General features: G+C 45.0%; 1 protein-coding gene across 1 annotated transcript; it reads left to right on the top strand.

Moving 5' to 3' along the window:
• The first annotated feature begins 757 nt into the window (after positions 1-757).
• On the top strand, positions 758-14,470 carry LOC128713820 (serine-rich adhesin for platelets). The gene is made up of 10 exons (XM_053808689.1): positions 758-3,952; positions 4,405-4,524; positions 4,603-4,698; positions 12,588-12,773; positions 12,844-13,046; positions 13,119-13,233; positions 13,298-13,495; positions 13,569-13,774; positions 13,863-14,290; positions 14,364-14,470. The coding sequence occupies exons 1-10, from the start codon at positions 758-760 to the stop codon at positions 14,468-14,470; spliced, it is 4,854 nt and encodes a 1,617-aa protein (XP_053664664.1).
• The last annotated feature ends 168 nt before the right edge of the window (positions 14,471-14,638 follow it).

Raw genomic sequence — 14,638 nt, 5'->3', positions numbered from 1 at the left:
GATGAAAAAGTAAGAGATGTGAATACGGAAAATGGAGCTCATCTTCACCAGTAGAAAATTGGCTTTCGAAAATGTTCGGCGTTTCCTGGTCTCAAAAGAGCGAGAGGAAAAAAAAGATCTCAAATACTTATACATTTCGTATGCTTTATTTTGGCTTTCCTTGCTCTCTGCTTTTGCTAGCTAGCAAAAAAATGGTAATGAACAGAAATAATTTGATTTTTTGTTTGGGTTTGTTTTTTTTCACTAGCGTTGTACCGTTTACTTGAAAAGCTTGAAGTTTGTTTAATCTTTCTATTTTGTTTGAAAAATTTCTATTTTGGTCAGCGATTAAAGCTTTTTTGCAATACTTCAACATATTGTAAAGTACTTGAACAACCAATCATTTTGTTTCTTTTTATCTTTGGTTAATTTAATCGTCACTGGTTCTCCGGAATCGTCACGCAACATACAGCACAAACGTTGAAAGGTTTCGCACTATATTTAAGCCCGTGCAGTGAATTAAGGCAAAGGAGTACGACTATTATTGTATTGTAATATTTTGCAGGCGTTCTTTAAGTGAGTGAAGTGATCTATGAACGAAATATGAAGCGATGCTATTCAGCAAGTGCATCACCACCGTGAATGGTGGTTCTGTTACCAACAGTGAACTCCAAAATACGTAGCCACTATCGTTTGTGAAAGTACCGTGAAAGTGATATAGTTACATAAAGGAGAAGTGCATGACAGAGGCTTATTCGGAAGAAATGTGATTAAAATAATGATGCACCAACCGCCCCGTGTTATACATCAATCTTCGGTTGCCCTAAGATCGGTGTCACAGCCAAATAGTCATCATCATGTGCGAAGTGGCACTACGGGAGTGTCTTCGGCGAATCATGTTCCCGATTCGCACTCGAGTAAAGTCTCCCAGCAGTACACCAAGTTTCGGAATAATCGTAGTGCAAGCAGTAGCCGCGTAGTGGGTGGACTTCAAGCTCAAATTAGGGCCGAATCCAAAGAGGACTGTCCGCGAAAAAATGATTCTCGAGTGGGCAAAAATGGAATGGAGAACGAATCCTTCGCGACTGATCGTATCCCCATGATGAAGCTGCTGAAAGTGAACTACGTCAATTTAAAGAACGAGGAAACAGACAAGAACCCTGCTTCCGATGCCGTTAAAAAAGAGTCTGTTGCATCATTCAACGGCAACCAAGCGAAACATGGCAAGGTGTTGAAGGAGGATACTGAAAAGAAGAAAACTATTTCCACCGCCACTGTTGTTGGTTGCAGTGAAAAGATCACTAATGGTGGTAAGATGGTTAATACGGCCGCTAATAGCCTTGCGGAGGCATCAGCTAGCTCTTTTGTTGGCAAAAAAGAGAAAAAGGAATGCAAACCATCTACAACTAGCAAGGAGCCGGAGGCCAAGGTTGGAGATCCTGGCAAATCTGGCAATTCTAAGTACCTCGTGTATAAGAAACATAATGGCTTTGGAGCAAACACACCCAGCGCAACGGAAAGTAGTACTGCGGGCGGTAAGCTGCAGTACATTAATGATTCCGACATCAAAATCAAAGCGTTGGCCAAGAAAAAGTATGGTTTGCTGTTTGAAAACAAGAAGAAAAGCAAACTAGAAACGGTGCAATACTACTTCGACAGCCGCGGATACGAACGGTACGTGGACAACAAGCTGTACGGCGTAATTAATGAGAAGAAGAACCTACAGGATGTACAGTCGGCTCCGTCCGGTTCTACGCCACACACCCAGAAGCTGACCGATGTTCAACACAAAAGGCTCAGCTGGGACGTTCGGCAGCATAATAGACCCAGCATGATGCGCGTCATTAATCAGTCACCGGCGGCGAAAAAGTGTGCCAACGTGCTGATGATGAACCAGCAAACGGCATCCAAACCAATGTCCGCGGAAGCACCGGACACGCTTGGAGGTGGCGGATTAAAACAGGAAAATTGTCGCATGTTCAAACTGCAAAAAAGCCATACCAGCACAAATCTGCTCACGCGCCATAAATCGATGAACGATATCCACCGCATCAATCAACTGTTCCTAGATTCCAGGGAGGATCCCGATCTTATGTCCAATTTCTCTTCGCCGAGTCGTCCGAGTCCTAAACACGCCAACAGTAGCGGTTGCGATTCTGGCGCACCAAACAATGGAGTGGCGGTTCGTGATAGCACACCGGTACATCGTTTCGAGAAGCACAGAAAATCGGAACAGAGTAAATACCTGGTGCACAAACGACTCAGTGCGAGGTATAAAACAGAGAGCAATCTTCCAAAATCAGTGGACGTTAGTACACCGGTTTCGGCTGACAACATGATAACCTCTTGCAGCTTGTCAGGCGATGACACAATTAGCAAACGCATTCGCAAAATCATTGATGATCAGGATCGTATTGTATCGACGGAGACTCTCGATCAGCAACTAGATGAGTCACAGATCCGCGAACTGGATCAACAGAAACAACCGCCACAGAACCATTCCATTTATCAGTCAGGGGTCGAAAATGGGTGCTCTAAGAAATATCGACGTCTGTCTAAATCAAAGTCTGCAGACAAGCTTATCGTCGACGGTAAACACACGGGCGACATGCTGATGAAGAGGGAGAGAAATGGCAATACTTGTGGTTACAAAAACTGCAAATTTTCCAACTGTCCAATGTCCTCATCGTCATCATCGTCTTCCGCATCCTCAACCGCATCAACAGGTTCTTGCAGTAATGACTGTAGCAAGAAAAGTGTTTCTTCGCAGAAACCTACACCCAGCGACAGCAGCACATCGGATCAGCTGGATATAATTTTATGCGGAAAGCGAACATCGATTGTGATTAACGATCATGACGATATTATGGCATCCAGCAAGGAATTGCCGGAATATAAAAACGAAACGTTTGTCATGAACAATCTGCTGAACAATGGCATGTTGAATGGAAAGGTGAATAATACGCACGGTAGCAAAGACATAAATGATGATGCGGAAATTGTAACATCGTCAACAATAAAGGAAATCGATTTGGAGAGCAACAGAATGATCATCGAAAAATGCATCTCACGTGTGCCACAAAACATCGACATAGTATCGCGACAAAAGTTTTGGAACCAGCAAAATCAGCGCAACATTAAATTGAAAAACAATCCTCAGACGAAGGCTTACGACGATAAGGTCAAAATCAACAACAAAATAAAGAACGAGGAAAACAACAGCATCAAAATCTTCATTAGTAGCGGCAATGGCAGCAACAACTGTGCCAGCTTCTCCGAACCATGCTCGCTTATCTCCACCGCGACATCCAACAGCAACAGGTCTTCCTCGCGATCCTACTCTTCCAATTCTTCCTGGGGTTCTGCTGGTAGTGAATCCGACAAGGACGATGGTTATTACGATCAAAGCGAACGATCGATAAGTCCCGAGAAGCAACAACCATCCTCGATCGTGTCGACAACCAGCACCGACAGCAGCAGCAGCAGTACAATCTGCAGTGAGTCAACCAACGTTTCGAGCGTGACTTGTACTAAAAGTCTTCCCGCAAGCAGCGGTGCAGCGGTTATGCATGGTGGTAAAAATCGCTACACGTCTAAAACCAGCATTAGACTCGGGTGTGATGGATCGTTGTTCTTAAACAAAGGCTATCTTGATGAAGGGGAGGGGCTTCCAGGCACCGCGACCAGCGATCTCGAAGGGGATGACAATGAAGAAGGGGTATGTGAGCTACAACAATCCCTCGGTACGAGCAATTCCTGCTGTTGCTGTCGGAAAAGGTATCAGAAGTTCGCCCATCGGACACAACCGTGCCTTGTTAGCTCCATAGACATTACAACCAACAGCAACTCAGAAACTCCGCATTCGACGGAAGGTTATGGAATGTCTGCTCCAAAAATCAACGATGTTGTCAATGTGCATAAGCATCAAAATGATCATTGCTCTTGTGTGAAAAAAATAAATGCTCAAACTAAGGTAAGCTGCCAAGTAAAGTGTCAAGTAAAAATCTTCTTTTTGGGTGAAGTTAGCCCACTTTCACATTAAACACCTTTAATGAATCAACGTAAAATAATTGTTTAAAATGAGAAATCTGCTGTTAGCTGACAGTAATTACTCTTCTCAACGCCGATAGGTCCGTTTAAACAATTGATTGTAGCGAAATATTTTGACCTGTCCATCAGTAAGTCTTTAAATGTTGTGTTTTATAGATGGTTATTTGAATTTGCTGAGCTTTACCCAAATAGTACGATTTCTCTCAAGAAGTCTAGCCTTGGTCCAGATCAGTCTCGTATTAAGCAGGACAGAATAGGAGATAGCAATAACTTAATTGAAATTATTTTAAATAATTAATCTTTTGGGTATACCGACTGTCTTGTTTAACAAACTGTGAAATAACAGAAATTCTTCTGCATTACCATCGTTTACAGATTGAAAACTTTTCACCACGGCCACGATCGATCGAAGGTCCACTCGATTCGGGCATCTCGATCAGCAGCGATACGGCGATAACCAGTTCGGATAGTGATCTAAATCTTCAGAGCCAAACGGTAAATTACCCAAAAGTTCACAGCCATCAGGGAAGCAGCGAAATAACAGCATGCCAATATCATTCCATTTTATTGTAGGACTCGGACGAACGAAAGCTGAAAAGAGGACATGTGTTAGCAGAACTTCTGGAGACGGAACGGATCTACGTCGCTGAGATGGGATCTATTTTGAAGGTAAGTGACAAAAATTGCGGTTTCACGGGCATACAGTTTAAAGATTGTCCGTCGCTGCAAAACAAAGAGCCGTGCCATTTACTGCACATGATCAAATCGGTAACCGTGTATGTAAATTAAAAGCACTTACGAAAAATAGAAAACTTTTCCTTTACTTTTTTCGTATATGTTATGGAATATAACCTTAATTTGGCCGGTAGGTCGTTGATCATGTTGATCAACGTTGCGATACGTGGACGGACGCTGTGTTAATGCACATACGGCAGGGTTGGAAGTGCATAATGCGGAAATCAAGAAGCGATCAACAGCTAAATGGTGTCAGAGTACGTGCGTGCCGGTGAGGTGGCCACGAAAGCGGCATGTATTGCTGAATGCGTGGAAACGAATCGCCAAGAGAAATTAACTTTTCAACTTTAGTCGTTCGCAAGAAACCAGAGCATCTTCATTTTGTTCTCCTTTCACCTTGCCTCCCCGCTCGATCAGTTTTCTTTTCGAGCTCTTCGTGTTGCTATGCTTGTGATTTTCTTCCAAATTGCCAGTCTGAGGTGCTGGTATACACACAACACGTTGCCGGAGAGCATAATAGGCTAAAAATGGCTTTCCGCCTTCGAAGTGGTCAACGGTACAACCGTTTTCGTGCGCTTCTTTTTGCTTCAAGTATATTTCGAACTTGGTAGCCGAACTTGGTATATTTGAATGTACGGGAATATATTGAATATATATAAAAAATGTACGGGGAACAGCGACCAGGTGATTTACTGGGATGTTGTCGTAACCTGATAAATAAAATTGTGAAGGCTTAAAGAAACTTATTCCCTTATCTATTCTTTAAGCACACCACTTTGCATAGGGGGTTAATTAAAGGGGGTTTATAAACGTCAAACCCAATTCAATTTCTTTCATATAGTCTAATTAATACAAGAAAGTCTGCAATACTACAACATGCTGTAAACCAGCAGCCAAATGTTGACTAATCTGCTCAGCTACTCTCTATTATTTGACAACGTTATTATTAAGCTTGGTCCAAACAAGCTTACCAAACATACCAACATACAAGTAATGGTGAAATGGTCTGTACTTTCGCCTATAAAAGCCAGCAGATATAAGTTTAAAGCATGTAACGGAAACGCTAACTGGGCATAGAACATGAGTGATTCATAGGACCAAAAGATTGAGCAGATATAGACGTAATACTGTGGATGTAGGGGTAATACTGGTGCCTGAACCGCAATACATTTGTTGTGGTCGGCTGGCTAGTTGTTCTATCCAACGGGGGTTTCTTTTTCGGTTTTGCTCAACGGACCTCATCATATGTGTGTATCAAGCAGTGGGTAACAAATTTCCGTTAGCTGTTTGTGTTGCAGATAGTGGCGAAGGTTTCACTCTTTCCTGCTGACCATTTCGCATAGCTAATCACATGAAACTTTCGGGTCTTGGCAAGTTTAATTCGGTAAGATCTTTCCAACGTGGAATCGAACAGGACAGTAAGAACTAGAAGGACCAAATAAAATAAAACTACTGTTATACAGAAACGCTTCTTTTGGGAGGTGAATTTCAACACACTTTTCGCTCATACATACACGAAATGTGATTTTGCCTAACTGAAATTTGTTTGATAGATAAAAAGCGCATTACAATACATGACTAATTAAAAAATAAAGCAAAACTCGGCTTAATGAATCGTGAAGCTTCGTTGTGGATTTTGCAGTTCAAAAGCATCAATGTATCGCAACTCAACAACAAAGTGATTTACATCAATCGATCATCTACTTCGACGTTATATGATCATTTATTACAAGCTGTAAAAGTTCACTGCAAAACATACCAGAAACAGATTTCTGTGAACCGTTGGCATCACGAAAAGCGGCACTGATTTGGGAACATTTTCTAATACTCCGGAAGCCTTTCTGGCTTACCGCGAGTGCCGTTTCTCCCGTTGCATTACTGTGCGGCACATCCCAGGTAATGCAGACATTTCATGCGCATAAATGCATCTTTGAAGCCTTTTTTCGCTGCGCTTCCTCGTGAAGCATAAGGCAGCAAAGCGTGATGAAGTGCGCGATTAGGTGCGCGCGGTAAAGATTACACCGCCGTGGCAAACGGAGAAACAAAACCGATTCTTTGTATCGATACAGTGTGCTGAAGATTTACTCGGTCTCGTGGAACGATATGTAGTTGGTAGGATTGCGCCCATGATAAGACCTATCTGGGCAACCCCCAGTACGCTTGCGCTATTCGGAGCGTCTCACCGTTTCTCCTTTGCTAAAACATGCTTAAATCAAGCAACCATCCACATATTGGCATAATCATAAACGGGACGAACATCCATGGCAACGGACGTGTGTATTGCGGTGTTGCGTGTGTTTGAGCTGTTTGGATGAATCGGTCTCCAAAATGAGCGCAGTGTGCAGCCAGTGCACACACTACAAGCCAACCATCCCCTGGTGGTGCTGCTGCGGCGAGGCTCCAAAATCATCCGCTATATCTATTGTTTTCAGTTTGTATCGATAGCTCACCGTGATTGGGGGTCTGTGGTTAAACTCTTCACAGCTCTTCATAAACATCAATGCTTTTTTCGCGGGCTGTTTGTGTGTGTGTGTGTGTGTGTAGGTGCGGGATCTTTGTGCAAATTATTGTGATTATTTGAAACAAGTTGTAAAGAAACCCGGTTCGAAAACATTGTGTAGTTGCAAATCTATATTGATTGCAATATGTCGTTTTTGACAAACAATAGCTGGCCGTTGATAGCAACTTATGCATCAAAAATGGTAGTTTAAAGCAAATAAAAACAGTGTGCAAATATGTGCTAAAGTTGTGGAAAAGTATCGTGGAAAATTACTTCCAAATGCAGAATATATAACATCCAACTTGTTTGTGAGACTCCACAGTGCGTGACACATTTAGCAAACGATAGAAAGTAAAATAATGAAAAATGTATACTTTTCTATTAAATTCAGAAGAAAAAAATCGCATACATATATGTGCAATGTACTCCCGTTGTTACTAATATGAACCCAAAATCAGTCGAAAGTTGTGTCTGGAAAATGGTTTTGAAAACGATGACGACGTTACCACCGTGGTGTACACACCGAGCCACCAGCAAGTGTGTTTTGAGGTGAAAAACATTATCTCATGTAAAATCATCGTGCTCACCATCTGTGTGCCGTTTGTTATCTAGTAGAAAGTTCGATTTTCGAGCCGCCAGTACTTTTGTGGGTCAAAACCGTGTTTGTTGTGTCTTTTGGATTTAAATGGTTTTGGATTTGAATTGAGTAATCGTTTTCATATTTGAAGACATTTCGTTGGGCAATAGAGTACAGTGTAATTAGCGAGATAATCTGCTCATATCGTATGGCACTCTTGCCCACGAAGCGGACAATAAATATTTTCCATTGGTGCATCCGTTGCTAGACCTGTCAATCACACTCAAAGCTGATGTTATGCTTCTCTTAAAGAAACTCCGTACTAACTTTGTTTCCCGTAGCCCTCGCGAGCCTTCGATCATACTGGCCCCATCAATCCACCCTATATCATTAGCAGAGCATTTAAGTTGTCGGCTAAGTTGTTCGGTAGAAAACTGTTTGCGCCTTCGTGTGCAAGATGTGTGCAGCCTCTCGCTAAAAGGTGCAAACCAAACACACACACACACTCCTCCGTTGGAAAAGAAGAAAGTTTACAGTGGTCCGCCTTAATCGTGATTATTTGCACCTTAAATAATTGCTAAAAGTGGAATATAAAACCGTTTAAGTTGCGCCAAGCGCGGGTGGTTTATTGAGCGTGTTAAAAATGTACAACCTTTTAACATATCATGTTTTTTGTTTTTATTTCGGAGTGCAGTTTCAGATGATAACGGAATTGGAAACTTATAATCCATAGTGAAAAGAAAAGCAAACACAACCCGCCACAAACGGACATAAATCAATCGGCATCGTTTTATGTGTGAACTTTATAGTTTATGGACTGGAGTATTGTTTTGCGAGCAATCGAAATAAGTGAACATTATAAGGAGTTCCACAACAAAGACTGTAACTTTGCTGCACAACGTTGAACATTTGTAGGCTTATCAACGAAAATGAAAAACACTGTTATTGTGGAGCTTAATCAATGACATAAAGTGTGCAGAGTGACGGCGGCAGCCTTAAACCTATTTACCATCTCTCCACGTGACCGTAATTTTACCAAATCTCAAGTTAGAACGTGTCTAAGCATGAAGTTTGGCAACTACAACCTGACCACCATCGGATCAACGGACACATGTGACAACAAACGAAGGCATCTCTCGCTTTTTCGGGCCGGAAAGGTAAAGAGCACTGCAAATTACATCGTCGGGAAGGTTCACAGGCGCTTCGGGAGTGTTGCAAGCACAAGGATGCCGTCACCCACCGTTCCGGAGGCCAAGTGTTTGAATGGGGAAAGTGCCAAATACGAACCCCCGGTTCCTGCCACGAACAATCCATCCAATCATTGCGCTGTGCCCGTGATCGCCTCTGACCGATCGGAATCTTCCTCGACACTTTCGTACCGGGCGTCGTTGTTTGGGGAGCAGGACGAAATGGTGTCGTTGGGAGTTGGAGAGCGAGAATTCACCGTGCCTCGGTTTTCCCCGCGAGATTTCCCAACCAGCTGGATCGGCAAGAACGATGGCACTCCGTTCGGTTTGCAGGGAAAATTATCGCAGGGCGTATTGGGCACGCGCATGGAAGAATCGGCCTGCCAGCCGTTTGGCAGTCGAGCGCATCTGTTCCACAAAAACAAATCCATCACGGGCAAGCATGGCGTGTTGCCATTTTCGAACGTTGAAGGTGCTCAACTACTGCCACACGCCTACCATTCACTGAAGAGTTCGTCAACGCTGCGCAGAACTGCGCATACTTTCGGTGGGAGCTGTCCCGAGATACACGCCGCATCGGATACGATGCGGTCCCAAAGAAGCTACAAATCCCAACGGTCGTCCGCTGGAAGCCACACGAATGGCGGCTGTCGGTTGGGCAAGAGCAAAATTGTCCAGCTGCTAGAACGAAACGAAAGCGAAGAAAACGATGAAAACACGGAAATGGCCATTTTGCAGGAGTACTTCGATACGATGTCCTACACGGAAATCGTAAAGGATCGAGACTTTCGAAACTATCTCATGAAGAAGCGATACCTCGACATTATGGAGTATATCTACAACAGTAGCGGGGCTTCGGAGAGCGGTCAGTTTTCCCGGGCAGCCTCTACCGTGGGACCGGCCTCCTTGCCCGTCTCGAACAATGACTGTGACTCAGTAAAGAAGGAGAAGCTTATGGCGGAGTCGGTGTCACCATCGACCGTGCCGCCGCTTCCTCCATTGCAACGATACTATTCTTCCAATACCAACTCGCAAGTGTTCTGTCGCCGGAATAGCAGTTTCGAGCAGTATTATCAAACTGAAAGCCCAACGCTTCCGTCCTTTATGGATCCATTTGGGAGGCATATAGCAAGGAATCGTACGCTTCTATCCACCAGCCGACAACGGGCAGCAAACTGTGAGAGGTCGGCAGTTCCTCCTTACGCGACCCTGCTTAAAGACCGGAAGCCGAAAGCACCATCCCGTTGCCAACGGACATACCGTCAGATTCGAGCATTTTGCGAAAAATCGCTTATGAAATACTCTCTAAACCGATCGCTAAACTCCACCAGTACGACCCTGAAGAGCTGTAAGTCATCGAAGGATTTTTCGGAGAAGAAGTACCGCCGTGTGATCGATGATTTTGTGCGCCAGCGTGGATTCACCAGCGTCGATGAGTACACGCGCTATCATTATGGAGATTTCTTGCGCCAAAAAATAACTACTTCCACGCGCAAGCGCAACAAGCGATCGGCAAAGGTGAAACCGAAATCGGTGAAGGTAGCGTCGCCGCATAGCCAGCAGCAGTTTCAGTACAATTCTTTGCCGCCTCCACCGTACTCGAGCGGTGACTACTACCATGCGCCTTCCACACCCATTTCCTTTGAGTCCAAAACCACTCCACCGATCGCTCGCAATATGTCGACAAATTTGCTGTTTGAAATGGATCCCGAGCCGCTACCACCGACCACTGCCACATCGATGCCAAACGTGTGCGATCTCATCGGTGCGGACACATTCAAAACCTTCGATTACGTCAATCGCTCCAAGACTTTGCAGCATTGCCGCAAAAATGCTCCCTCGATTAGTTCGACCGCTTGTCGGTTGAACGATCGGAGACAGATTTTCCTTCCGGTCAACAGTGACGGGGAGGAAGATCCTCACCAGGGCAGTGCTGCCAGTCGCCCATTTCTACCCTTCGGCAGGGAGGTACTGCTGGACAACGATGTGGTGGCAACGAGTGCTCAAACCAATCGGCCGTACATATTTGACGACATCGGTGTGTACGAAACCATACGATCCGGTAACAAAACGGAACAGGTTCGAGCGGAAATGAAGTGTAGGAAAGATTTGTTCATTAAAACGAGCTGTGACAATTATGATTATTGTAGCAAAATTCGCCCACAAGCACGAAATCCCGCGAAAGCCGAAGACGGTTCAAACGTTTACAGGTGTGGCATCTTCCAAAAGCTTGTAAGTTCATTAGCACTCTAGTAAGCAATTCAGGTAACTGAACGATTTAAACGGATTTGGGGGACTATAAGGGAGGGTTTTTTTGTAACCAGGAACTGTGCTGTGGAGCTTTAGTTCTTTGGGCTAAGATCTCCAAGGTTGTGCCGGACCACAAATGAGGAAGAGTTCCTTCTGCTGCCAAGAATTCATTCAGTATACCAAAACGGACGTGCTCTCTTTCCTGATCAATACTTTCAATTTGCGGAATATTTTTCCCGATTTTCGCTGATCGTCAGCGAGCTTTTGCTTCTCGGGATCGTTAGCGAACTCCTCACTCGTTACCATCTGATGGGAAATTGTTTGCTATGCATATGTGACCGGCCTCGAATGACGCTTTCGCAAGACGATGTCCATCTTGTCCAGGTTTGATAGCCGGCGGATCGAAGAGGTCACTTTGCAACACGATCACGACCAACACGGGAAGCTTCTGTGCATCGCTCTGGGCTTTCTCCGCAAGAGAGAAGTTCCAAATTTTGTCACTGTATAATAGAATTGCTACAACAGATGATACACATGGGTGGATTTTCACCCCCCGGGTTTTAGGGAGTTCGTATGATCAATCTCAAAAAGCAGTTCAGTTTTTTTTTATGTCTGCATTATTTGGCCAGTTCGAGAGAAAAATGACCACAGAAAAGGGAAAGAAAAAAGATATGATCAAAGTTTTTAACAGGCAATCCATCATTGGCGCCCAGCGAGATATGTTCAACGGGCTGTTCGGTGTGGTAGAGTTGCTTTCTCTCTCTCTCTCTCTCTCTCTCTCTCTCTCTTTCTCTCTCTCTCTCTATCTCTCTGTTTAATGTGTGATACATAAAAAAGGCGATTCAAGTCACTCCAGTTTGAAGCGCACGGTAGCTGCGGTGTGTGCCCCGATGCATGTGTCCGATTGAAGAGAGGGCCAGCTTTTGGGGTTCCCCCCGGAGGGCATCTTGCTGCTCTGCTGGCGTGTTCGGGTGTAATTATATGCTGAAAATGCATGTTCGCAGCAAGAGAAAGTTGACCGCTTTAGGGAGTTCAAGCAAACCAAGCATTGGCCGGCCAACGGAATCAAACGTTGAGTCGTAAGTGGTAAATTAAAGATGTTGGCGAGACCATTGGCCGGCCATACCGTTTAGAATTATGGGTTATATCCAGCAACATTGTACCGGTTCGTAGCCGAATGGATGATTGTCGATCGTCGATCGGGGGGCTATTGAGAAATATTGGTTGCCTTTGGGTTTATACGGAGATATTTCCGAAATGCACGCCTAATAACCTAATATGTGTCACTTTTCGACTTTGTCGTCTACAGGGCTACAAGGATGAAATGCTGTCCGAGGAAATGAGCTCCCTTGTGCCGCCGGGTTTGGAGGGAAAATCGGACATACTGTTTGGAAACTTGCACGAGCTGTACACCTTCCACAATGACATATTCCTGAAGGATTTGGAGAACTGCATTTCCACCACCGAACTAGTCGCACTATGCTTCGTTCAGCGGGTACGTTACGATGGTCTGACGACGGTGGCTGGAATGTTTATCAACTGTCAAGTACATTTTCTCATTGCAGCGAGACACCTTCTTCCGGCTATATTCGTACTACTGTCAGAACATACCACGTTCCGAGCGCCTGCGGGAAACGCTCGTCGACACGCATCTATTCCTGCAGGAATGCCAGAAGAAGCTCGGCCACAAACTTCCACTGGCCGCCTATTTGCTGAAACCGGTCCAAAGGATTACCAAGTACCAGTTGCTGCTAAAAGATTTGCTCAAGTAAGCAACATCCGTGGCGGAATTGCAAGTGTTCAACGTTCAACACTGATGTGCCTCTGCTTCTGTTTCCAGATTCAGCGACACGGGAACATGTTCGCGGGAGCTTCAAAAAGCGTTAGATTGTATGTTGGTTGTGTTGAAGTGTGTTAACGATTCCATGCATCAAATAGCTATCACAGGCTTCCCGGTAGGTAAAAACCAGCCGTGCTGGTCGAAGACGCTGCTTTCCTAACTTTTGCACTCGATTTTAGGCTGATCTGTCGCAGCAGGGAGAACTGCTGATGCAGGATTCGTTCCAAGTGTGGACGGAGAGTAAAAAAGACTTGCGGCTCCGATTGAAGACCCAGAATAGGCACATCTTCCTGTACCAGAAGGCGATGCTGTTTTGCAAGCAAGGATCCAAAACGGGACACAACAAGAGCACGTACCAATTCAAACATTGGCTTCAGGTATGAACGTATTCGGCTGAATAATGTACATTTCCGCCCAGTTCTAACGCCAGTCACATTCCCACCTTGACAGATGTCGCAAATAGGCTTAACGGAATCGGTTCGCGGTGATTCAAGGCGGTTCGAGGTGTGGCTGCAAGGACGCCAGGAGGTCCATACAATACAGGCCGGCACGATTGAGATTAAAAACAAGTGGGTGGCCGAAATTAAGAAAGTTTTGCTAAACCAGCTGGAAGAGCTGAAGGGCGAAAAGATCAAACAGTATGGCTTAAACCACAAGTGAGTGTTCGTGTTCGTGTGTTCTGTCAAACCAACCCGCAACTTTCGATTCTATGTTTAATGCCAATTTTAATTTCCTTTTTTGAAGACCGCTACGCCACATGACATCCTGGGACGTTCCGCAAGCCGTTCATGGTACTCCGAATCGAATCGTGAGCTGCGACCAGCAGGCGCAGCTACAAACCAACGGATTGGCAGCCGCAGGAATGGTGGGACTTGCGCAGGATGTCGTTACGCGGATATCGAACTTGAACGACGATAGTCTGTTGAACGCGACCGGCATCTCGTCGTCCTCCTCGGAACACGACAATCAGGAGAGCAATGCGTGGAGTTCCGATTACTCCAACAGCGAGGATGAATTCACCACGGTGGAAGACAGTGTCGTGCCGGGGCATAAGTTCGTGTCGCTGGCCGACTACTGCGCCATGGGTAACTCGGAAGTATCCATGAAGGAAGCGGAAGTGGTGGAACTGCTGAAGGTCGGTTGTGCTGGATGGTGGTTCGTGAAGGTTATCTGTAAGTATTCGCAACGCTGGCGGAATGCACGGCCAGAAAATTATACACGACTCTTGCTTTTTGTTTCGAACAGCTACCGGTCTGGAAGGATGGGCACCGGCAGCATACCTGGAAGCGGTCAGTCGCAAAAATTCTCGCCTTCGGAATGCTCGTAGTCAGGACCGATTGAACGAGCACTAGGAATCAAAACAAAAACAGCGTCTTTTCGCGTTCGTGTGCATCATCTACACGAGAAAGGGATGATCAAATGGAGCCAAAGTAAAGAGAAATTGACTGCGCGTGACTGCGCTGCTGGGCACTTTATAGAATGTCAAGTATTTAGTTAGACAATACCCTATCGCGTTGTCA

Source organism: Anopheles marshallii, chromosome 3, assembly GCF_943734725.1.
Source record: "Anopheles marshallii chromosome 3, idAnoMarsDA_429_01, whole genome shotgun sequence".
In the NCBI taxonomy this organism is placed as follows: domain Eukaryota; kingdom Metazoa; phylum Arthropoda; class Insecta; order Diptera; family Culicidae; genus Anopheles; species Anopheles marshallii.
The sequence above is the reverse complement of the archived record's forward strand: the minus strand, read 5'-3'. Positions and strand labels throughout refer to the sequence as shown.

What these genes read in the sequence shown, in the direction of transcription:
- LOC128713820 (XM_053808689.1), top strand. Translation starts at nt 758, where the DNA reads ATGATGCACCAACCGCCCCGTGTTATACATCAATCTTCGGTTGCCCTA. An exon ending in CTGCTAAAAGATTTGCTCAA is followed by an intron (nt 13,047 to 13,118) that starts GTAAGCAACATC and finishes TTCTGTTTCCAG; the next exon opens with ATTCAGCGACACGGGAACAT. An exon ending in CAGTATGGCTTAAACCACAA is followed by an intron (nt 13,775 to 13,862) that starts GTGAGTGTTCGT and finishes CCTTTTTTGAAG; the next exon opens with ACCGCTACGCCACATGACAT.